Source organism: Carassius gibelio, chromosome A16 (genome assembly GCF_023724105.1).
Source record: "Carassius gibelio isolate Cgi1373 ecotype wild population from Czech Republic chromosome A16, carGib1.2-hapl.c, whole genome shotgun sequence".
In the NCBI taxonomy this organism is placed as follows: Eukaryota; Metazoa; Chordata; class Actinopteri; order Cypriniformes; family Cyprinidae; genus Carassius; species Carassius gibelio.
Window position 1 is genome coordinate 21,847,319 of NC_068386.1, and position 25,320 is coordinate 21,872,638.

Consider the following 25,320-nt stretch of genomic DNA (forward strand, 5'->3'; position numbering starts at 1 on the left):
TAACTTCATAATCATACTTCGCGTTGTGATTTGGAGATGCTCGTTGGTCTAAATAAAGTTGGTAATGAACCCTCTTTTATGGCCAAACGCTTTGAAAATCCTGCTGTACTCACCGAGATTATAAAAGCAGTCATCAGTGAAATGTTGTGAACACAACAAGGATTTGTTGTACTGCTCTTGTATGGTGGTAAAAATGAATTTTAGCCATTGGTTCTTCTGATCTTCATTCTTTAGCAGTGAAAATAAAACAAACTTGCCTTTACAAGTAAAAACACACGGTCTCCTCGACATGATGCTATCACACCAACCAGAGCGTCTGTGTGGGGGGTGGGGCAGGTCAGAGTTTCGTTTCTCCCAAGACGCCAGGCGGAGATTATAATGCAAAGTGTTCCTAGTGACGTACATAGAGATGGGCAAAAGATTTGAAATCTATAACGACTCGTTTCAGCGATTCAGAGTTGACTCCTTACTTTAGAAGTCAATAACTTTATAAATTGTGTACTTTTTGGTTGAATTACTTTGCACATTGTTTCCACTGATGGACAGCTACATCATACACTGTAATACAGGTAATTTTTGATTTCCCATCTGTGTGGCTCTTTAAAGCGCTATATAAATAAAGGTGACTTGACTTGACAGTTTCATTGAGCACATCCCTCTTGTTCAACAGGAATGAAAGTAGCACATATAGAACTGCTAGATGCTCCTGGATGCTCAGATGTACAAAGCAGAATACTTTCCCCTGATGCAAGCCAAACTCCTCTCTGAAGATCTGAGTGCACAGTCCTGAGTACACTGATGCTTCTGTCTCATCAATGCCACAATCGCTCAGGTCTTCCTCATAGAAGATGAGGTTGCCTTTCACAAGTTGCTGAAAAGCCAGCTTCCACAGTTTAAGAATCATGTTCTCATCCTTCACGTTCTTTTCATAGTCCTTCTCGTGTTTAATGTTGGTTTAAATGATCAGGAAGTGCGTGTACATTTGAGTGAGAGTCTTGGGAATCTCTCCACTCCCTACTTCACTCAACATCTTCTCTAAAACAGTGGATGAGATCCAGAAAAAACACTAGGATGTGGCACATTATGTGGAGGCTTCTTGATGACTTCAGGTGTGAGATAATTGTTTTGATCACTGATTCTCTTCCTGAAGTATTCCTCCTTCTGTGGCTCATTGAAGCCTCGTACCTCTGTCACTCGATGGACACACTCAGAGGGGACGAGATCAGCTGCTGCTGGTCTGGAGGTGATCCAGATGAGAGCAGAGGGAAGCAGATTCCCTGCAATGATGTTCATCAGCAGCACATCCACTGAGGCTGATTCACGTACATCACACAACCTCAGAATAGACTGAAAATCCAGAGACAGACAACACTCATCCAGACCATCAAAGATGAACATCACTTTATATTTGTCACTGGATAATTCCATTTCTTTGGTATCAGGAAAAAAGATAAGAAGAAGATCTGAAAGACTGAGTTTTTTGATGTCCTGATTCTCTTTCCCTTCAGCCCAGTCCAGGATGAACCTCTGCACAGAAACTGTTTTTCCAATGCCAGCAACTCCCTTTGTCAGCACAGATCTGATGGGTTTGTCTTGTCCAGGTAAAGGTCTAAAGATGTCTCTGCATTTGATTGGCGTGTCCTCTGTTGATACTCTCCTGTATTGTATTTCAAAATGTCTCACCTCATGCTCATTATTGATCTCTCCACTCTCACTCTCTGTGATGTAGAGGTCTGTGTAGATCTCATTCAGGAATGTAGGGTTTCCTTGCTTTGCTATTCCCTCATACAGACACTGAAACTTCTTCTTCAGATTAGATCTAATATCTAGGAGGACTTTGAGGACTTTGGCATGTTGAGGGTCATGGCTGTAATATTAAAATAGCAAATTAGCAGAATGTTCTGTAAGTCACTATGTAAGTCTTTTTGGATAAATTAAAATAATCTTTCAAATGCACACATGCAAATATAAACAAATCAATACATTTTTAACACAACATTTACCTAAACCAAAGATCAGTATATCCACTAAAGTTAAGTGAAGGATCCATTGACATGTCACTCCTCCTGGACACAGCTGGATGCTGGCAGCTCTGGTCTGTCCATTGACATTTAACACAAAATTTAAATGCAATTCATACATTCATTCATTCTTATATTAGTTCACTTATAACTGATATCTTGGTAATTAAACAATTTCATTAAAATGCATCATGCTGCTGGAGACATAACAGCAAGTGCAACTGTTATAGTGTTCACATTCACATCCAAACCGATTATTTAAGTGCCCATTTTATGTTTATTTTTTTCTTTCTTTCTTTTATTTCTTATGAATATTACCTTTCAGGTAGCATGTAATATAGCTGTTTGTTAATATAAAAGTTCTACAAAGTGCTTAACAAATGCAGTTATTGTCTCCCAAAAGAAGAAAACACGGTTTTGAAGTGACTGAAATGAGTCGTCATAAATCCAGCCTTTACATTTATGCACAAACCAATATAGATTTGTAACAAATATGCATGATGGTCTGTCCGCGAACAACATGTACTTTCACCTGCCCTCAAACACTGTAGTTAGCTGAGGCCTTGAAGAGCTTTGTGTTGTTGCCATATCTAGAAGACACTGTATTCTGCACTAAGAAAGCAGAACCACTTTGCATGTACTACCAAAACATGAGGATGTTAAGAGTCAGTGACATAAATGTTACCGCTCATGTAAAGGAATTACACAAGTATAACATCTCATCTACAGTGTAGGACAAATAAAGGTTTTTTTTTTTTTTTGACTGTTTGCATGTAAACCTATAGATATCTAAAAAAAAAAAGTAACCTTTGAAACAGCATAGGGGTACTTTAAGATCTTCATATTATTCATATGAAATGCATTGCATGCAGGCGTTAAATTTGAACAATTCCTTTTTGTTTCTACAGATGTTACAGTTGTTACAGATTTGATAAGATAAATAGTCTGGTACAGCATTTACCTAACCCCAAATTCATTGTGTCCACTAAAGTTACGTGGAGGTTCCATCAACCAGTCACTCTTCATGGACACACAGCTGGGTTCTGGCAGGTCCGAGCTGTACATTGAAGATGAAAACAAGTAAATGTTATTCACACATTCTGATATTAAAAACTTTTGTAATGATTTAATGTTCTTGGTAACTAAATTCCATATGTATTATGAAATATATTAAGTGCAAGAGTTATCATGTTGACATCCACATGTCAGAGCTACTAACAATGATCTTCATTCTGAAATGCATTACATACAAGCACAGAAGACCCTTTACAACAGGGAATTAAATTAAAGTGTTTTAGCAAAAGTATCGATCTGTTATTTTTTTTTTTTAGACAGCTCTTTATGGTGCTTTAGTGTTTTTATAGAGAAGCAACACAGACGGGAAGGGCTTGAATAAAGCCTGTTTGGCTGTAGATTAAAAAAATTATATAAACAAACATATATACACATATATTAAATATACATTTAGACAAACACACATTAAACGACCCAGAACACTTTTGGTGTGAACTGCTCCATTGTTTTGAAGCACTATCTTTAATTATAAATGGTAAAGTGGCTCTGCTGTTGCTACTTATGTCTTGCAGTCCTGTTGGAGCCAGGCCATTTGAATATAATGGCTTTACATATTCTATAAAGATGCAACAAGATGTTTAGTGCAGCATTTACCTAAAACCAAGATTAGTGTTGTAACAATCGGCTTTATTGGATGTTACAGTGTGTCCACTAAAGTTACGTGGAGGTTCCATTGACCAGTCACTCTTCATGGACACACAGCTGTGTTCTGGTGGCTCCTTGCTGTTGTAACAGATATGCAGGTCAGCGATTCATGGGTTAAATTCTGTTTTATAAATTCAGACTGTTGGTACTAAATGCCAGCCTGGCTGGACTTAAACTATTTACGATGCCCATGCGAGCTTCAAAGAAGAAACGAAAACCCCCAACCCAAATTCTTCCAACACTGGAGACAAAGGAACTTTTCGTATAAGTTCCTTACTTTCATTTTATTATTAATATGTATTTTAATTATGTTTATGGACTGCATAAAATGGTTAATCCTTGTTATGTGAAGAGTATAAGTTGCAAGCTTATACTTTAGGACATGTCTTTCCTCACTTTAACTTCCTCAAAGAGAGCCATGCTTCTGCAACCCCCACTTTTGCAGGTCGTAAAGTTTACGACCACACTGGAGAGGAGAGAAGCCAAATCTTCTCCCCAATGCATTCTATGGAATGAATTTGTTACCTGTTAGTTTTTATGCTGTATAAATGTATTACGTATTCCCTTTTGGTACATTTAGATGTTTCCCAACATCTGCAGTGTTATCATGTGTTAAGCAAATCTTTCAGATGTAGAATTACACATATTTAATGTAACTTCATGTTTTGATCACATATACCTATTATGTTTAGTCTTGTTCTAATCGTCATGCTTTGACAGACCCATTTATCTAGAGCAAAGTAATGAAAAATGTATTTAATCTGGAATAATGAACTTGCTTTAATATTCCTGATGAAATCGGACAGGCCCTAAATCATCAGGGGGTTGTCTCAACCGAGACAAAGGAACTTTCCCTCCGCTTCAGATCGCGGACATTCATTGGATGCTCCCTCGAAAATGGGCGTGAACTATTTCAAGCTATAAGAATTGACCAAACAAGGTCCACTCGCTCTTGTCCTCTTCGCTCTCTTCTTGCTCTTCTTCCCGTTCTCCGTTCTCGGACACGTCGCTCCGCGCGGCCTCGGGCCGCGCTTGGTTCTCCTCCCCCCTCAGCACACGGACTGAGGAGAGGAAAGCCATTTTCATGGCTCCTTTGGAAGCTTTCGTTTCGTTCGTTTTCTTTTCTTTTCTTTACTAAGTTTATTAAACTATTCGCCTCTCCACGCAAGGAAGACGAATTCTGGAACAATGTTTGTTGAACCTTTCAAATACCGCGCGAGGACAGAACAAAGGACCACGTGCTCCACGCTCACGCCAAGCGCAGCGTGCACGCGCGTCACATGGCCTCCGTTTCATGGCACATGGCTGTTTCAACGGGAACAGTGCGTAAAGCTCACAAGCTCGACGCCGATCTCACGCCACTCACATGGGACACCTTTTGCAAGTATCACTTTCTCTATGGAGATTTAAATGCTGCTTTAAAGTGTTGTTATGATCTGATTTGTTGTTGGCTTCTAAAAGTTACTGACTATGATTTTCATACCTGAGCTCCTTATGTGATCCCATTCTATTTTCTCTCTCTCTCTCTCTCTCTCTCTCTCTCTCTCTCTCTCTCTCTCTCTTTTATTTGGATTCCGTTATGTCTCTTAAATGTTTATTGTCTGTATTTTCGTACGCATATTTACTCTGTGTGATTTGTAGTTTGATGTATTACTAGTTGAATTATTAAAAACTCATATATAAAATGATTGGCTTTGGACTCCACCCCACTCACATTACGAGTCACTGAAATGTTTTGGTCTTTAGCTACAAGCTCTAAATTTAGAAACTAAATTTATCATAAGGATAGGATAATATTTTCATGGCCAGAGAATACTTTTCCTTGAATTATAAGGCGTGATAACTTTATTGAAAATTGATAGGTCTATAGTGGTGTGCTGGACATACCACGGTTTTGATCTGCAATAATTTACAGTAAGAGATATCACAATAATTGATATGAAGAATGTAATATTGACATATTAATGAGTAAATTACAGTGCCCTGTGATTAGTATTGGTATTGGCAATTGAGCTATTTTTCATAATCAACAAAATTAAATGTAACTGTCCTCTGAGATATATATTAATCAAATTCTTGATTAATTATTCAAATTCCCTATATATCATTTGAGTTAATTACTATGTAAAACTCATTGTTGTTACATTTTGGTGGAGGAACGCGGCTATTTCAAACTTCGTTTTGTGAGCAATCAATCTGTGTATATGGTTTTTAATAATTTCTGCACGTGCGCTATGAAATTATGTAACGTTACTTGTGAGATAAGTCGTAGACGCGAACTCACTCAACTGACTGAGGCAAAAAGCTGGTCAGTAAGCACCTAGGTATTTATAGAAACTTAACAGTATAGTCACTGTTAATTTTAATGAAAGTAATCTGCAGTATAATGTTAAAAGTATCCTGTTAAGAAAGACCAAAATCTTTTTACAGTGAGAACATTTTAATATGAATAATTAAAAGATGAAGAAATCTTTTATTAGTTGCAACATGTAAATCTGAACATGAGCGATGTTCCTCTGATTCAGTAAAAAGGCCTTCTTATTAAATATCGTTATTGAATTCGTGGTAAACCACAGTAATATTCAAAAATAAAACGATAAAAACTCCTGGTCTAAAATTGGCTTAGCTACCCGATTTTTAAACCTAAAACATTTAAGTCATAAGTGCTATTTTGATAAATGTTTATTGGAGTCAACAGTTGGAAAATTCCTGTTTTTATTACAGTTGTGTGTTGGAAGTGAACGGATCCTTCCTTCATCCTATGTGAATATATAGCACCTCAGAAATTAAAACTTTCTGTTTGTTACTTGTGATTTTTGATGCAGAAAATCAGCCTGACAAACGATCAGATAATTTCTAAGTCATATTGAAATTGTAGTTCCTCTATCTAAACACCAGGAGGAACGCGTGGGTTAGAAATTTCAGGGTACGCCCTGCTTTCTGATTCCAGCTTACATGAGTGCAAAGCTGCCATCCTGTGGCCATTTCAGATAATGCGCTCTGATTGCTAATTTATAATCCCCTGTGATGTATATTTGAATTGGATGTCTAAATTCTCGATAATTATTTGCATTTACAGCTTTGCTCGTGCGAATATTATTACAGGGAAACAAAAGAATGTTCCCTGCCTTTGACTGTTTACATTTACTTTGAGTTTAGTTCAAACATGATTTGAATTAAAATGTAATTGTTTAATAGTGGAAATCTAGATGTTTTCAGGTCAACCACTGATTGACCCACTTAGAAGGTAAGCCATCTAGTGGCAGTCTCCTGTTAAATCGACTAACAGACCTCTGTCTTTTCCATTCTGTTTTGAATTGCATGTCCACTTTTACCCTCTTTGATTAATCTCACACTGTTTGATTAATTTCATGATCATTAATGATAACTTACAAGCTATCAATGGTTATTATAGGATCTTATTCAGATTTTCCTTTTAATTCTTACATGCTTATTTTAAATTTTGATTTAAACCAGTTTTGAATTTTTAATTTGAATTAAGTTTTCTGCTCAGCAGGTTAAAGACAGAGAAGCAGCACTTTCCCCCCCTTGTGGTGAAAACCAGCTACTCCTTCTCCCTTGTTTCATTACTGTCTTTTAATTTGATGTTTATTATTTTGCTTCTCTCTTTTGACTTAGGTTATTTTGATAATTACCATTATTACCATAAATTCCTTTGTTTTGTTTTATCATGATTAGGTAAAGCTGTTACCTTTCCTCTCTACATATAGTTACTCAATTGATGTTAAACAAACCAAACCTTAATTAACTTTAAGTTTCCTTTGTTCATCCTTTGTGTATTTGATTGTAGAACTCCCTTGGTGATTGGACAGTCATCTCAGGTTTCCAGTGAGCAAGGCTGCCCGACCGGTGTTACCGATACTGGCTGCGAGTGAAACTCGGTCCCTCTTGTCTCAAGAGACATCAGCAATTTTGGCACTCCAAAGGTTGTGCTAAAAGTCACAAGCCGTGCTGTCCTGCGACACGCCAGAGTAACGGAGGACCGGGGACACTGCGGTTCAGTGTTTGGGGAGCACCGGGGAGGTTGACCAAGCCACTGGTTCCCACCTGAATGACTTCAATTCAACCAGGTGAACCAAAAATGATAAAACCTATCCACTTATTATAAGCCACAGAATATTAGATATTCCCCCGGATATATTTTAAGTGTTCTGACCCTTTTGCTTCTTTAAGCCACACCATATTTCTAGGTTTCCTACCCAGATAGCCCACTCACCTGTTGGCCCTATCTTAAAACCTAGCAGTAGGCTTAGGCCTCCTTATTCTCACTAACACATTGTGTTTCTTCTCATTTCAAGTGTTGTGTTTCACTTTGATCTTTTTCTACCACCTGTTCTGTTGTGATTTGTTTCTTTCATTTCACATAGAGACAGTAACCTGGGAGCCACCAACGAAGTTAAATAGTAGAGCGACCACCAGCAGCCGGTGTCATCACACGACCCGCTAGGCTACTGCCTGTCAAATCTCCATTTCAGGTCCTTCGTTGACCCAAGTTAATTGGCTACTTAACTGTCTGACTGTTTGCATCAGTCAGCCCCAAAATTTCTCATAAACGGCACAGCCCGTATGAATATAGCTCGTTAAACGTAGAACGAACTTGCATTGGTCTTTTTGTGTGTGTGTGCTGTGCTTCTCTCACCGACAGAGAATCAGGATGTTCCAGGCATCCAGTCCAGCAGTCCACGGGGGCCACCTCTCGACATGGTTGAAAGCAGTGACGACCCCCTTCCTGCCCAAGGACGCCATTAACCTGCAGCACCCAGAGCAACTAGACACCGAGCTAGATGAACTGATGGCACGCGATCCAAACCAAAGCGACTACTACAGAGAACTCGCCAGGATCTTCGGAAGCCTAGTTCCCATTCTCGTCGCCCAGGCACCGCTCAGTGAACGGAGCAACATCGCGGAGGAGGCCTGGAAGGACCAGGCCCCAACCCAGAGTCATCTTGATCAGCTTCTCCTCGAGACCCAGAACCAGCTCGAGAAAGAGGACGACACAGATCCAGAGCTACAGACAGGAGTTGAAAGACTTCACAATGCCCTGCAAGATCTTCGCCTCGACACAGATCAAAGAGAACAGCTGGAGAGAGAAGCCAGAAAAGAACTCAACAAAAAACTCCAGCAAGGCGACGCTCTCCTAAAAAGAGCAGAGACTGAACTGAAAGAAAAAGACTATAAAACCTGGGCCTGCAAAACACACTTGCAAGCGGCCCAAGCTAAATTCAACAAGCTTACTCTGCAGAGAGACGAGCTCCAAGATGAACTTGACACTGTTCACACAGAACTGAGACAATTTCACAGATTACAGAGTGGCTGGATCGGAGAAACGCACACCACAAAATTTCTCCCGGGCCGCCACTCCAACCCTTTCAGCCAAGAACCCAGAGCTGGAAAAGGGGGTGTAACAAGAACCAGCTTACAAGAACATCTGTCAACAACGGAGGGAAGAGAACCCTTCCAGAGAACGCATGTCACCAAACCCTGCACTGCTCACAGAGAACTTCACAAGCTAGCCAGAAGCATCTCTACATTCAATCCAGATCCTGCAGGAGGACATGACGTTCATGCTTCTTTACAAGCCATTGACTTTCATTTGCAAACTGTCGCTAACGTGACAGATGTGAACACATTGTACCTGTTAAAAATCACGTCCAGCCGTGATGTGCATTGCTTTCTGGATCGTCAACCAGAGACTGTCAAAGCGTACTACCAGCAACTGCTACAGACTTTGATTCTTGAATTCTCTGATCCAAACTCAGATCATGGGCTCCTTATTGCTATGGACCTCAAACAGGGCCGATTTGAAAACCCACAGACTTTCTGTAGTCAGCTACGAAACACCTACTTCGGAGCATGCAACGAACCAGGTATGGAACAGGATTTCAACTTAAAAACTCTGTTCCTCCTAAACCTACATGCTAGTTGGAGTTTTCATCTCAGAGTCCCAGCGTGTCCCCGTAACAGGACTACACAAGAGTTACGGAACTTAGCCCACAAAGCTTGCACCAAGCAAAAGACGATTTGTGAAAAGACTGTGAAATACCCCAAAGTCTCTGTCTCTGAGCACTGCTTGGAGTTAACCCTAGATGGCGCCCTACAACACCACAGTCACAGACATTTTTACAGAGAGTCAATACCGTTCCAAGCCAGCAGAGGGCAACACAGTGCAGCCACGTCTGAGACAGCAGAGATCCTGAGGGTGCTGAAAGTGCTTCTTCACATGAAAACTCACAAGGAAGATGAGCCAAGCACCCAGAACACTGCCCGAGCTCCACAGTCAACAGCTACAGCTAACTGAACGAGACAGCACAGGTCCTCACACCAGGTACCACAAACACAAGGTACCAGAAAATGCTGTTTTGACTACCTGCCTTCGCAGCGAGCTACACAAGACCGGTCCTCATCACCCACCGATCGTCCCACCTGCCCTAATGCCAACATTCCTGGGCAGCCCTGTCAAAAAGGGGGTGGGTCAAAAAGGAGTCAACAGGGAAGACCTGATCGACACAGGATTAAACCTGACGGTGATCTCATCTTACCTTTCCAAAAGACTCCAATTTGAAGCTAAGAGACAAGATCGAACTCTTACACCTCAAACTTATGAACTGAATGTACAGGTGTACAGACAGGATGACATCCAGTTTGAACAGGTTGTTTCCATTCACCTGACATTCGTTCCGATGAGTCTAATACATCCCATGTATGTCCCACCAATGAACACTCATACATTGCTCATCGACAAAGACCTGCTAGAACACTTTGACCCTTTTCTGAACTTCAAACAGCTAAAAGACTTTGCTCAAGTGCGAGAACCTCTTTCTCTCCAGCCACACAGGTTGCTAGAGCCAGACTGTCAGGTCGCAGAGGTCACGGGAACTCCCACAGAGCCAGACGGTCAGGTCACAGAGGTCACGGGAACCCCAGCAGCCAGCCATGAGTACAACGCCCTAACAACAGGCCCAAGTTCAAGCCTCTGTACCTTAGTCAACAAACAGGGTACGGTGGTACCAGCTTACACCAAAGGGGTCGCTGTTCGACTCAACCTGCAAGGTGGTCAAACCTTACACCACACGCTGGGTTTCTTCCAATCCTCACCTGAATGTGTGGAACTCGGACTCACACTTGCAAACAAGCATGTCAAACACCAACACCTGTTCCAGCAATGTGATAACATCACAAAAACACACAATGTGATCGTGTACTGGAAGAAGGAAAAAGGACACTCAAAGTTACCAAGTCTAGACGAGGACTTTAAAGATCACACTGACACCCTTGCCAAAACTGGCACACTAAACAACATTCTGTGGTCACTCCCAACCCACCCACCCACATTCAAGGTTGAAGTGATTACACACAGCACAAGAACTTTACTAGCTAAACTGCCTACCTCAGAACCGCTTACGCAGGCTCCGTTGTCTACACAGACCAACATAGCGGACATGCAGGCTTCTGAAACCTTGATAATGACTTTGTTTTACCACCTCTCAGACCCCTCCATCCACCCTGGCAACCAGTCAACAGTCACTGACAACCAAAGCCCCAGACCGCTGCATGATACACAAACCATGCTGCGTGCACAGAACAATATTGTGGGTTGTGCACCGTCTGACATCACAATGCCAGGGCGTGTAATGCCACGGAGCAAAAGGGGGATAAGGCCAATATATTTCCATGACGCAGCATGTGCTGCACCACGCAGCACCAGAGCCACTGAAAAAACACTGAAGCAAGCGTCATGCCAGCAGCAAGATGTGGCAAAACATGGGCGAGGGCGAGCTAAACCCAGTCACCGCCCACGAAGCAAAGAGACTGTCCTGTCCAACCAAAGACAGGCCTTGTTTGTTTCTTTCTCCCCTTTCTCTCTCTCTCTCCCTATTATCTGTACCAGGATGCTGCTGTGGTTTGCCGTGCCGTGCTGTCAGCCAAAGAGAGGACAGCTGCCACCGAGAAAACCGCTGAGACTCCTGACTACCGATGACAGGGCACACTACCCCAGCACTGTAACCGAATACAGCTGTACAAGGTTCCGATGGAGAGAGGACTCCCTCACTCACACTGAGGCCGATGTCAAACACCTGTTCAGCCAATATGAGAAAGTGACGGTTACACAAATGGAGTTAGGTGGACACCACCACCGCTCCAAACAGCTCCCGGGAGCTTTGCTTAGAGCCGCTGCTGCTGCCGCCAGAATGTTTAACATTGTTATGTCCAGTGTCAATGCAGCGAACCAGACTGTAAACTCCTTGAAACCACTGTTTACTGTCTTCCAGAAGGACTTTACCCAGACTCAGCTGTTTACAGCGTTAACAACAGACATGCTGTGGGAGGTTAGCTCCTCCAAAGACAGCCTAACCACGAGTAAAACCCCACCATACATGATACCCTTAAGCCTTGTGTTAACTGTGCTGTCTTACACCATCACCATGCCAGCTGACCTGCTACGAATGCACCTGGCCAACTCTCTGGATAGCGCCTTCCTACGGCACGTAAACCCCAAACAGAGAGAAGTGAACGTGCTCCTGAACCAACTCATCAGCGAGTCAAACCAAGTCTACAGACCTAAAGACATTGTCAGTGTCAGGATGTGGAAGAGCAACACCCACACCAAAACACACATTCCAAATGTGGTGGCCTACCACGACAGCGACACACAGCTGTACCTGGCCCCAAACATGCACATGTGTACTTTAACCAAAAACATTCATTATCTCTGCCTTAGCAAACCCTTCCTCAGACACATCTCTGAAGGAATCTGCGAGCTGCAACCCTGGGTCAGCGATACGCGCTGCCCTGCCGAAGCCAAGCCTCGTACACAAGTCACAGAAACGCAAGCAGAGATTGTGGGTAACAGATGGCTCGTCAACACTCCTGTGCGCTCAGCTATGCTGACCTACGACCAGCATGACACCGCCACCCGTGCCAACCTGCTGGACCAAGTACTGAAAGGTACCACCCAACACATTGACATTACTCCTGTCGACACAGCCCTCCAAGCACAGCCTCGACAGCCCGTTCTGAACCAGTCATCTGCGGTCCTAGCCTGGACTGCTGCCGACACTGCACGGGGCATCTCCACTGTCATTGGTCCCGCCCTGACTCTTGGCGTGACCTTCATCCTATACAGGATACTCAACGAGATGCAAACCTCTACAGCCAAACTCACGACAACTGTGGCTGGAGGTCTCCGATGGAATCCCCGGAAAAGGGACGCAAAGTCAAAGACAATACCGAACCTCACCAAGCTGAATCCTCAGCTTCAGGAACCACCTGTCATCATGACCCACCTGCTGCATGACCATCACGATTCACCTGTCATCTGCCCATCCGGGATGATTGCCGTCCGATGATGTCCACACAGGGACTTCATCTGACGAAAGGGGGAGATGTAACAGATATGCAGGTCAGCGATTCATGGGTTAAATTCTGTTTTATAAATTCAGACTGTTGGTACTAAATGCCAGCCTGGCTGGACTTAAACTATTTACGATGCCCATGCGAGCTTCAAAGAAGAAACGAAAACCCCCAACCCAAATTCTTCCAACACTGGAGACAAAGGAACTTTTCGTATAAGTTCCTTACTTTCATTTTATTATTAATATGTATTTTAATTATGTTTATGGACTGCATAAAATGGTTAATCCTTGTTATGTGAAGAGTATAAGTTGCAAGCTTATACTTTAGGACATGTCTTTCCTCACTTTAACTTCCTCAAAGAGAGCCATGCTTCTGCAACCCCCACTTTTGCAGGTCGTAAAGTTTACGACCACACTGGAGAGGAGAGAAGCCAAATCTTCTCCCCAATGCATTCTATGGAATGAATTTGTTACCTGTTAGTTTTTATGCTGTATAAATGTATTACGTATTCCCTTTTGGTACATTTAGATGTTTCCCAACATCTGCAGTGTTATCATGTGTTAAGCAAATCTTTCAGATGTAGAATTACACATATTTAATGTAACTTCATGTTTTGATCACATATACCTATTATGTTTAGTCTTGTTCTAATCGTCATGCTTTGACAGACCCATTTATCTAGAGCAAAGTAATGAAAAATGTATTTAATCTGGAATAATGAACTTGCTTTAATATTCCTGATGAAATCGGACAGGCCCTAAATCATCAGGGGGTTGTCTCAACCGAGACAAAGGAACTTTCCCTCCGCTTCAGATCGCGGACATTCATTGGATGCTCCCTCGAAAATGGGCGTGAACTATTTCAAGCTATAAGAATTGACCAAACAAGGTCCACTCGCTCTTGTCCTCTTCGCTCTCTTCTTGCTCTTCTTCCCGTTCTCCGTTCTCGGACACGTCGCTCCGCGCGGCCTCGGGCCGCGCTTGGTTCTCCTCCCCCCTCAGCACACGGACTGAGGAGAGGAAAGCCATTTTCATGGCTCCTTTGGAAGCTTTCGTTTCGTTCGTTTTCTTTTCTTTTCTTTACTAAGTTTATTAAACTATTCGCCTCTCCACGCAAGGAAGACGAATTCTGGAACAATGTTTGTTGAACCTTTCAAATACCGCGCGAGGACAGAACAAAGGACCACGTGCTCCACGCTCACGCCAAGCGCAGCGTGCACGCGCGTCACATGGCCTCCGTTTCATGGCACATGGCTGTTTCAACGGGAACAGTGCGTAAAGCTCACAAGCTCGACGCCGATCTCACGCCACTCACATGGGACACCTTTTGCAAGTATCACTTTCTCTATGGAGATTTAAATGCTGCTTTAAAGTGTTGTTATGATCTGATTTGTTGTTGGCTTCTAAAAGTTACTGACTATGATTTTCATACCTGAGCTCCTTATGTGATCCCATTCTATTTTCTCTCTCTCTCTCTCTCTCTCTCTCTCTTTTATTTGGATTCCGTTATGTCTCTTAAATGTTTATTGTCTGTATTTTCGTACGCATATTTACTCTGTGTGATTTGTAGTTTGATGTATTACTAGTTGAATTATTAAAAACTCATATATAAAATGATTGGCTTTGGACTCCACCCCACTCACATTACGAGTCACTGAAATGTTTTGGTCTTTAGCTACAAGCTCTAAATTTAGAAACTAAATTTATCATAAGGATAGGATAATATTTTCATGGCCAGAGAATACTTTTCCTTGAATTATAAGGCGTGATAACTTTATTGAAAATTGATAGGTCTATAGTGGTGTGCTGGACATACCACGGTTTTGATCTGCAATAATTTACAGTAAGAGATATCACAATAATTGATATGAAGAATGTAATATTGACATATTAATGAGTAAATTACAGTGCCCTGTGATTAGTATTGGTATTGGCAATTGAGCTATTTTTCATAATCAATAAAATTAAATGTAACTGTCCTCTGAGATATATATTAATCAAATTCTTGATTAATTATTCAAATTCCCTATATATCATTTGAGTTAATTACTATGTAAAACTCATTGTTGTTACACTGTATATTGAAGGTAAAAACAAGTGAATGTAATTCACATAATCTTATATTTATGACTGCAATAAAAATTGGGTGACCTAAATTTCATATGTATTATGTCTTTGGAGACATATGCAGCAAGTGCAGCTGTTATTGTGTTGACATACACATATCAGAGCTTCTAATTACGATCTTCATTCTGAAATGCATTGCAAACAGGCACTGAAGACCTTTAACAGCACTGAATTTGCACAATTCTTTCTTTGTGTAAGTAAAAGTGCAACAAGATGTAAGGTTTAGTGCAGCATTTACCTAAACCCAAGATTAGTGTTGTAACGATCTGCTTTATTGGATGTTACAGTGTGTCCACTAAAGTTACGTGGAGGTTCCATTGACCAGTCACTCTTCATGGACACACAGCTGGGTTCTGGTGGCTCCATGCTGTATATTTAAGGTATAAACACTTTTCATTATTTTGCATTACGCTGTTGGAAACATAACAGCAAGTACAACTGAGTCATTCCACAAAACCGGTATAATTTGGACGTACACTTTTTTTTTTTTTTACCAAAATATAACTTTTCTGAACACCCCACAGCATCAATGACATATTTAACTTCCTGAAAAACATATTTTTCCACCTTAGGCTTCAAATCCCTATTATTTATTGGCCATTATTTTAAGATATGAACACTATTAATATTCAACCCAGTTATGGACACTATGGGAGCTCTCTGAATATGACCATAAAATGTATTTATAATGAAATCAACATTTTCCTTTTAATCAGGTGTCCCTCACACTAATTCAGTATTTGCAAATATGAAAGTTACATAAAATCTCACTCTTTTGCTATACTAAAGACTGAAAGTGTTTTTTTTTTTTTTTTCTGAAAGTACTGTGGAAGATTTTTATTAGTAAGATTTTAATCAATCCAGAATAATCAATGTGAATCTAGCCATTTTTGTTGCTAGTTGTTTTTCCTTTATAATCCTATAGGAAATGGATAGAAAGGAATATGGTTACGTGCAGGAATGTACAGGGCTAATGAATAACATATGGTTAGACATACATTAAGGACCTCCCCTCCCTAGGGACTTAGGTAAAGTGTAATCTAAAGGAAAAGTTTTACCATGTGGAACCGCCCTGTATAGGGTATATAATGAGATGCAACCCAGCATTCGACAGAACTTCTTGCAACAAGCTCTCGACTTTGTTTTGCTTAAAATAAAGTCTTTTCTTCTGAGAGAAAAATCCCTGACTGAGTTTGATCCTTGGGAGAACCGGCAAAATACACCACAGATTTGGCACCCCAGATGGGACTGGAAAGGAGCAGAGTGGACGACTGCTCTTGAGCTGACTGATGAGCAACACACACACAGTGGTGGCCACCATAGAATAAGGTAAGCATTTTTGCTTATATAATTAGTGTGTGTTGTTGACTGGTCAGCTCTGAGTGGTAAGGACACTTAAAATCTGCTCTTCCAAATTTAGAAAAATAATATGATATCTAAATTGAAAAAGGGGTTTTACTCCAGAAGAAATAACTGCATGCACATATTTGGGTTATTAATGGGAAGGCCTTGAAAGGCAACCTCGATTTAAGACAAATATGGTGTAGGCAGAAAGACATGGCATGCTGTGGTCTGTGTTTATTGGATAGCTGTGCCAGGTAGGACAGTGATAAACGGATAAGCAGATTAGTTAAGGAATCGCGAGGAAAAGTCCCATGGATACCGCTTTGAGAATGTATAAGTGAAATTCTCGAAGGACTGAATAGATGGGCCCTTAAGGACGCTCTAGGTAGAGCGAGCTCTAGGAAGAGCTGTGTTTTGTTGTGTGAATGTATCTGTGTCCGGACTGAATGAATGTGTGAACAAAGAAATTCCTCGTTGGGTGGGTAAAAGTTGCGCACCATTCTTGGACCGTCACTTCAGGGTGGCTGGGTGGAGTTGGACGCAGCTAGTATCCACTTGAGGGGGATGAATGTATTATGAGCCTTGATAATAAAAGGACAATTAATGTGTGATTATCCCTTAGATAAAGGGAAAAAGTATGCAAGAATAAGCACTCTGGCTCAATAAAGAGTGTAGCAAGTGTGAATGGGTTTAGGAAAATAGCATCAATAAAGTTTGAACCAAGATCTATAATAGATTTTTGCATTTAGGATGTCTGTGTGAAAGGGGAGAAAATTTTCTGAGCCCAGTGTAGTGGGAGTGAGAACAAAGGAGGACGTTTCCACAGTAAAGTTGTATTACATGGGTGGAGCAAGAGGTGCTCTCCCCTCCTGGACCATCACTTGGGAGTGATCAGGTTACAGAGACTGGTGTTGAGAAAGGATAAGTGCAGGAGCCCTAAAACAATAAAGTTAACTGAAGGAAGGTTGTTTTAGAGAAAAATAAATACAAATGTTCCAAGAAATGGACTAATATAGAGAGGGCAGATATGGTGGAATATAGATATAATGATAAATTAATTAAAATAAGATATGCATTTATTATTGAACAACTTTTATTAATAGATGAATTTAAAAGATGCACGTGCTTAAAACTTTTTTAATACGTGAAGACATCTAAAATTTGTTTCTTGTTATCCCTGGGACAGTATGAAAGTTAATCCATTACAGAGTTTCAGAGATTGGGCTTGTTTAAATGTAAAAAATAAAAGAAATAACTTGTGCAATGTGGAATGAAAGCAAGATTGGGTGACCAAGTTAATAGACATTTGGATTCAAAAGCTATAGGTATTTTACAATAGGAAGGGAACTAGTTGCTTAGAGAATTAAATTTAATTATTTTATTTACAACAATAGGAATTATTTTATGTTGGTTAGGAAACATTAATTCACAAATACCGGATTATTCTGAATCATGTATGCAAATATAGAAGAAAAATTATGATTGAAGTCTTTATTTTACCATATGCATGTCATGCTGATATAAAAGGAAGGTTTATTTTATTTTATTGCAGTATATTTAGATAATAAAGATAGCTGATTTCTGCATTTTGCAAAGAAGAAAAATGCTTGCTATTTTCCTGCAATGAAGAACTTGCTTAACTAACAAAGAATAAGAGAACTGCTGTTTTCAACAAGATGATTTAGTTTTTATTAAGGGACCACTGAAAGAAGAGGTTGAAAAGTGAAAATTAGAAAAAGAGCTGACTGCTCAGAAACAATTTGGTCAGAAGTTACATAGGTACATTTGATTAATGCAGTCTCTGAGTGTTAAACTTTCAGATGATTTCTGGAACAGTGCCTTGACAAAGGAAAGCAATGAACTGGAGTCTGTCGAGGAATGGCAAAGCAGCAAACACAGCTGCAGAGAGAAGAAGAGGGAGGGGCTGATGGATGTTCCCCTCCCCTCTTGAAAGAGAAGAACACACTTCAGCAAGGAGAAGACTGAAATTAAAGCAGGAAAAGGTGAATCTTTCATTTGAGACTTTTCCTGAGGGTGAAAAGAACATTATGAAATGCAAAACTCTGGCAGAAAGCAACCAGAAGCCAGACTGAGAAGAAACAGAAAAACAACGGAGACCGTACACCACAACATCAGGTCTTTGAGTGCCATCACAGACTGACGACCCAGTACAACAGCCCAGGCTGAGGATGTCACCAGAAGGACTTCCATCCCTTCAGTGCACAGGTCCTGCATATTCAATGAACACTATAGAGACTGCTTCAAATGTTAATTATTTTATTTGATTATTTTATTTACTATGTTTTAATCTTGATTATTCACTGGTCTCACAGCACTTCCTTAAATTCTGTGTTTTAACTAACTCTCTCTATCTGCTTTTCAATAGGTACCAGTCCAGCCTCATGTCTTAAAGAAAAAATAATTTTTACAGACAGAAGTGAGTACTTGACTCACCAATCAGATAAACATGGAGCTGGATTTGGCATAGTAAGACTGTCTCATTAAACAACTAGGGGGAAATGCACAACTAAATACTTGACAACAATGCTGAGCTCTTTGGGAAAGAATAGAATAAATAAATAAAATAAAAAAGGGTATCTTGATGAACAATAGGAAAAATATATATGGTTGAAAAAATAGAAATATTGGTCACTCCATTTTGTGTAAAGGTAATTTTCTAAGGTAAAACTGAATAAAATAATAATGAATAAAAGATTATTCCAAAGATCCAAAATCATGAAATCACATATACTGTCATCACTGGGGATAACCAGATGGAAATGTTGATGGCCATGGATCCAAGATATGCAGAGATCTCCAATCCTCTTCTCAGAGTCGCTCATGAGCAATAACAAAAAAGTATTTGACTAAACTTTAAATTAGACAAACACATGACATTTGAGAAATGATAATTGGCTCTCTCAAATGCCCAATGCCTAGGCCTAATATTCTAAACAAATTAATCTATGAGATTTTGGAAAAAGTAAGGAAAGAAAGAAAATAAAAGTTTTTGGCAAAAAAAAAAAAAAAAAAAAAAAAAAAAAAAAAAAAAAAGGGGGAGTGATGTGTGAAAAAGTATGAATGATGGTGTTGTATGGCATGAAAGAGAGTGTCTGACGAGACACTGAGGCAATTCAATCAATTTGCCCAAACAGCTGTATACAAATATGAATGTGGGCCCACAGGGCAAATTTATGCCCAGTAAAATAATGACCATGGATGTATTTGGTTAAGTTTCCTGGTCAGTACCAAGGTCTTTGTTGTGGCAGAAAGAAAAACAATGCCACACATGCGCAGCGTATAACACGGGAAGGCAGAGCAAAGCAAGCTTGCTCTGTCCACCCCACATCTAACTTTCTTTTCAGCATATCATGATGGAGCTGATTCTGTGTCAAAAGGATGAAATACTGTCTTTCTGACTGTTAAAATAAATACAGTGGGTTGAGTGTTTTCCAGGGCAAAAGGCCTATGCTACTGAGCAACATAGGCCTAGATAAATTATCCAGTGATATAGTGGAACTCAGTTTACAAAATAAAAAGATAACTAAATAAGCAAATTGTTGAGAATAAAATTAAAAGGAATTAAAAAATAGTAAAGACAACACTGAAATTGTGAAAACTCAAAAAGGGGCCAAGACAGCCCTCAACCCACATTACATTTCCACAGGTCACACCAAGAAGGACGACTGGCAAGATGAACAAATTAGCATGCTTGATAACACTAACAAAAAACTCTTAAGTTTTCCATTTACAGGTGACAGCAGTTCTAGTAAGACCAAGGAATGCTTCTCTCCATTAAAGAGAACCAGTGAGGGTGTAGTAATGATCTCAAGAGAGCCTTGCATGAATCAGCAAAACGGTTACAGAGTGACACCTGAGTTCACATCTCTAACCTTAAAATACGCCAACCAGCTTCAACAACTCCACACAGCATGAAGTGAGGGATGAAGGGCGTGCTAGTAACGACCCACCCTTGCCAACGAGGGAAAGACCATTGCAACGACTCGCAAAGAGTCTCCCTGGTGAAGAAGGAATGAGAGAATGATGGGACTGCTACTGAGATCAAAATACTTGGGTGCAGATGTGAGCCAACAAATAGAAAAGAAAAAATGGAAAGATAATCTTAAGTAATGGTAGATGAAGAATTTGAAGGTTATGAGAAGGGAAATATGGATGTAGGAAGATTTGAAGGAAAAATAGAGCAATTGGATGCAACAAATAGAATGAAAAGAGCAAAATAGAAAAGCTCAAGATTTGTGAATTGAAGAAGGAAAAGTATGTGTTATGTTTGGGGAAAATGCTGTATTTATAGAAAGGAATGGCATTAATGACAGGATATTTACTATTTTACTGTATACTTCCTATATTGAGGTCACTAGTCAAAGCCACAGTTAAGCAAATTAAATTCAAAGATATCAAAATAATGGGAAATTGATACATAAGGTATCTAAGCTGAAGTTCAACTCTTATAATCTTGTGATATTCAATGTGTGATGTGATTTGTATTTGTATGTGTATGTATTTTTACGCCTTTTATACAAAACTGTGATAACCAGGCAAATGCTGAACCAATTGCACATTCATGCTTTTAACAATGTTTACTATTAAAAGAGGGGTTAGGGAGACTGGATCTTTTACTCACTCCTTGTCAAAGTAGGAGAGAGATGTTTGGTCCAGTAGTCCCTCAGAGTGGAATTTCATAATCTAGTCACTGGGGATAATACAATGTGACTTATTTAGTCACTAGGTAGTGTAACTAATATGACTGGATTATGGAGTAGCACTCTGGATAAGAATAATCAAATGTGAGACTTATTAAGTCTCAAAGGGGAGAATATGTGGAAGATTTTTATTAGTAAGATTTTAATCAATCCAGAATAATCAATGTGAATCTAGCCATTTTTGTTGCTAGTTGTTTTTCCTTTATAATCCTATAGGAAATGGATAGAAAGGAATATGGTTACGTGCAGGAATGTACAGGGCTAATGAATAACATATGGTTAGACATACATTAAGGACCTCCCCTCCCTAGGGACTTAGGTAAAGTGTAATCTAAAGGAAAAGTTTTACCATGTGGAACCGCCCTGTATAGGGTATATAATGAGATGCAACCCAGCATTCGACAGAACTTCTTGCAACAAGCTCTCGACTTTGTTTTGCTTAAAATAAAGTCTTTTCTTCTGAGAGAAAAATCCCTGACTGAGTTTGATCCTTGGGAGAACCGGCAAAATACACCACAGTACCCTTATAATTTTTTATCAAAAAAGTGGCTTAACCTCCTGGCCAAACTGAGTAACTGATGAAGAAGGGCCTTGGTTGGACTGGTGACCAAGAACTTGATCATCCTCCACCTCCGTGATCATGAGTGGAGATAGGAGAAACCTACAGAAGGACAATCATCACTGCAACACTCCATCGATCTGAGCTTTATGACAATCTGGCAAGACTCAATCCTCTCCTCAGTGAAGACGCATGAAAAAACTTTTGACATTTGCAAAAAAGCACCTAAAGAAGCCTCAGACAGACTACCTCATGCAAGTTTTTTCTGGTCTGATAAACCTCAATTTCAAGCATCATATTTGAAAGAAACCAGCTCTGCTCATTACCTGAAAAGTTCCATCCAAAAAGTAAAGTGTGGTGGAAACAGCCTCGTGCAGTATGGCTATTTTACAGTGGCAGGGACTGAGGGACTTGTCAAGAGTAGAAAAAAAACGCAGTACACCAAAATATTGAGATAGCATTAATGATAATAATTCAGAATCTCAGACTGGGCAGAAGGTTCCCCTTCCAATAGGACAACAACCCTAGGCACACAGCCAAGATAACGAAGGAGTGGCTACGGGACAACTCTGTGAATGTCCTTGAGTGGGACAGCCAGAGCCTAGACTTGAAACCGACTTAACAAGTCTGGAGAAATCTGAAAAATTACTCACCGACACTCCCCATCCAACCTGATGGAGCTTGAGAGTAGGGCTGGGCGATATGGAGCAAAAAATATATCTTGATATATTTAGCTATATTTCGATTTACGATATATATCTCGATATCTTTACAGGAAAAATAACCCCCCAAAACTACTGCAAAAACAAATATGGCAAATACTAAATGTTTAGGCCCCTATACAATGTTTTATTTTTTCTTCACCATATGTTTTATTGTTACCTAATTATGCGTTTTAGCATGTGTAATTATTTAAATGCATAAAAACAACTTAATTTGTCAAAAAGTAATTCTTAAAATGGCCTTATGATATGTTTTTTTCCCATCTGAAATTCTGTGTATTCACATTTTTCTGGTTATCAAATGAAGGCATAAAACATTCATTTAATTTATCTTTTAATTATTGAAAATTAAGCAAACTTTATTTTTTGTTAAACAAAGGGGATTTACTATTAAAAATAAAACATAGAAGAAATGTTGTGTGATTATTCCTTAAAAAATTATGTTCGTTTAACTTTAATAGTACTAGGCTATGTACATTCTGCTGAACAATAATAATAGATTTCTGGCAAATACTTATCTTTAAACTAAACCAGACTTTTATTTTGACAGGTTACCGTACCTTTACAGTTCTGTGTATGTGATACTACAGTCTATGATGTGATATTTGACGCTAGTTTTACTCAAATCAAACTGTCAAATGCTAATGAAGTGACTCTCAGAGCAGTTCTGGAGATGTTCTTCATGTGTTAACGTTAGTATTGGGCGGTAAACCGGTTCATACCGAAAACCTGTGTATATTTTAGTTATGAAGTTAATGTGGAATATACCGCCATATCGGTGTATTTAATTACTCAGCGTTAGGAACGAACGTTATGCTGCGCCGCGCAACACTGTTGCAGACGGACCCTTTACAATGTTACAATGTTGTGCGAGGCGTGGTGAGGGTAAACTCAGCAGTGCTCTGGTGTTACATTATAACGCCTGTTACACACATAATCCGTCTGCAGTGTGTATTAACGGATTCCAGCAGCATGAGGTTGCGGTCCATCAGTGCGTTCAAGGAGCGGTATGTCATCTGCAGCAGTGCAGCGATTTGTTAACGTACTAGACGTACGTCAATTTTTGCTGTGCTGCAGGCGATGAATTAAAGCAAAAGCGCATTGTTTGCGGGAAAAATTAATATGGATTGACATGGAAACACAGTCACATGGTTTTTGGCTAGGTTTAACACAAGAAAAAGAGCATTTTTAGATAAACAAGGAAAACAATATATATATTCACTTTTATGGAAGCAGAAAAACAAAGTTCATTAAGACCTGTGGGATTGCTTGTGATAAAGATTTAAATGCAAAATGCAGGAGACTGTATCTGTCTGTGGTGTTTTAATTTTAAATATGTTTACAAGAAAAGAAGGCTAATTATTGTGTTTAAATGTTTTGCCTCTTGCTTGAGCAGCTTATTATACAAACCTAGAGGTAAAATGCATGAATGCGTTGTTTATATTTATTGAGTTTAAACTAATGTCTATATGAAAGATTGTTACTGTTCTGTGATAAAAGACTTACAATGCTGAAAAAAATATATAATTTATTTTTTATTTTTTACATGATATGAAATCAAAACAATTAACAAATGTTGTGTTTGTGGACTAAACCGACGCGGATTAGTAGGGGACTGCAAACACGTCATGTGTGAATGCACAATGAGTCCGTGCTGTGGACTGCATATGCACTGCAGGCAGATTATGTGTGAAACAGGTATTACAGCCAAAAAGAGGAGCCTGGTCTGTTGTTTGGAGGTTTTTTGGTTTCCAAAAATCCGATGTCGACCAAACATTCATTTTATGCAAGTGCTGTCAGGCTAAAATTGTCGCCAAAGGTGGCAACGCGAGCAATTTGCTCCAGCAACTTAGCCGCAAGCACGTCTTGGAATATCAACCAGCAGAAAATGCATTGTACACCTGATTATGCATGAAAAAAAAAAAAAAACAATATTAAACCGAAAAAAAAAAAAACGGTATAATTGAAAAAAAAAAGTGATTAAATTTTTGGTCAAACCGCCCAGCACTAGTTTACGTTACGCACGCTTTCGTGTGTGTAATGAATGAAGCCGCGCTTCTGCACCATTCATTAACACAGACAAGCAGAACATTCATTTTTAAATAGACTTTTCCAGCTTGATATTTACAGAAATTAGTCCATATCACGATTTGATGTGAGTGAAATTACCTACTTTTTGATTAATTCATTCAAAATTTGACAAATTCCATGACATTCCACGTTAAACTGTAAATTCCGTTTTTATGACTGGATTCCGTGCATCGCAGAAATTAAATATAAACAATATATCGATATATACGATGTCAAAATCCATATCGTCTAAAAAATATCCTAATTGAAAGGTCTTGCAAAGAAGAATGGTAGAAACCGTCCAAAAATAGATGTGCCAAGATGTTGTAGCTTCATACTCAAAAAGGCTTGAGGCTGTAATTGCTGCAAGAGTTGCTTTAACAAAGTATTGAGCAAATGCTGTGAATACTTACGCACATGTGATTTATTATTTTTATTTTTTTATACATTTTCAAAGATTTCAAACAAACTTCCTTCACGTTGTCATTATGGGGTATTGTTTGTAGAATTTACTGAACTTACCGAGATGTGAAAATATACAGAACACACATGTGAACACACATACATAGCTTTGACATGGATATTAATACATTCACATATGCATGTGGTATAAGATTCTTGATCAAATATAATAATTCATTTAAATTACTGGCTAATTTAAGA

General features: G+C 39.5%; 2 protein-coding genes across 5 annotated transcripts in view; one reads left to right on the forward strand and one right to left on the reverse strand.

Moving 5' to 3' along the window:
• Positions 1-594: 594 nt before the first annotated feature.
• LOC128030088 (NACHT, LRR and PYD domains-containing protein 3) overlaps positions 595-25,320 on the reverse strand; it is a 29,627-nt gene continuing 4,901 nt past the window's right edge. For 2 of the 4 annotated variants that reach the window (XM_052617587.1, XM_052617585.1), the window contains 4 exons: positions 15,480-15,608; positions 2,983-3,078; positions 2,004-2,097; positions 595-1,867 (listed from right to left, as the gene is read on the reverse strand). In XM_052617587.1, coding sequence (XP_052473547.1) covers positions 1,036-1,867; positions 2,004-2,097; positions 2,983-2,998 — 942 coding nt within the window. In that variant the 5' untranslated portion in view covers positions 2,999-3,078; positions 15,480-15,608 and the 3' untranslated portion in view covers positions 595-1,035. The remainder of the gene's footprint in view (positions 1,868-2,003; positions 2,098-2,982; positions 3,079-15,479; positions 15,609-25,320) is intronic. The other 2 variants (XM_052617586.1, XM_052617588.1) reach the window with 2 other exon arrangements.
• LOC128030083 (uncharacterized) lies at positions 7,408-13,878 on the forward strand. The gene is made up of 2 exons (XM_052617567.1): positions 7,408-7,831; positions 8,129-13,878. The coding sequence occupies exon 2, from the start codon at positions 10,001-10,003 to the stop codon at positions 13,106-13,108; it is 3,108 nt and encodes a 1,035-aa protein (XP_052473527.1). The 5' UTR covers positions 7,408-7,831; positions 8,129-10,000; the 3' UTR covers positions 13,109-13,878.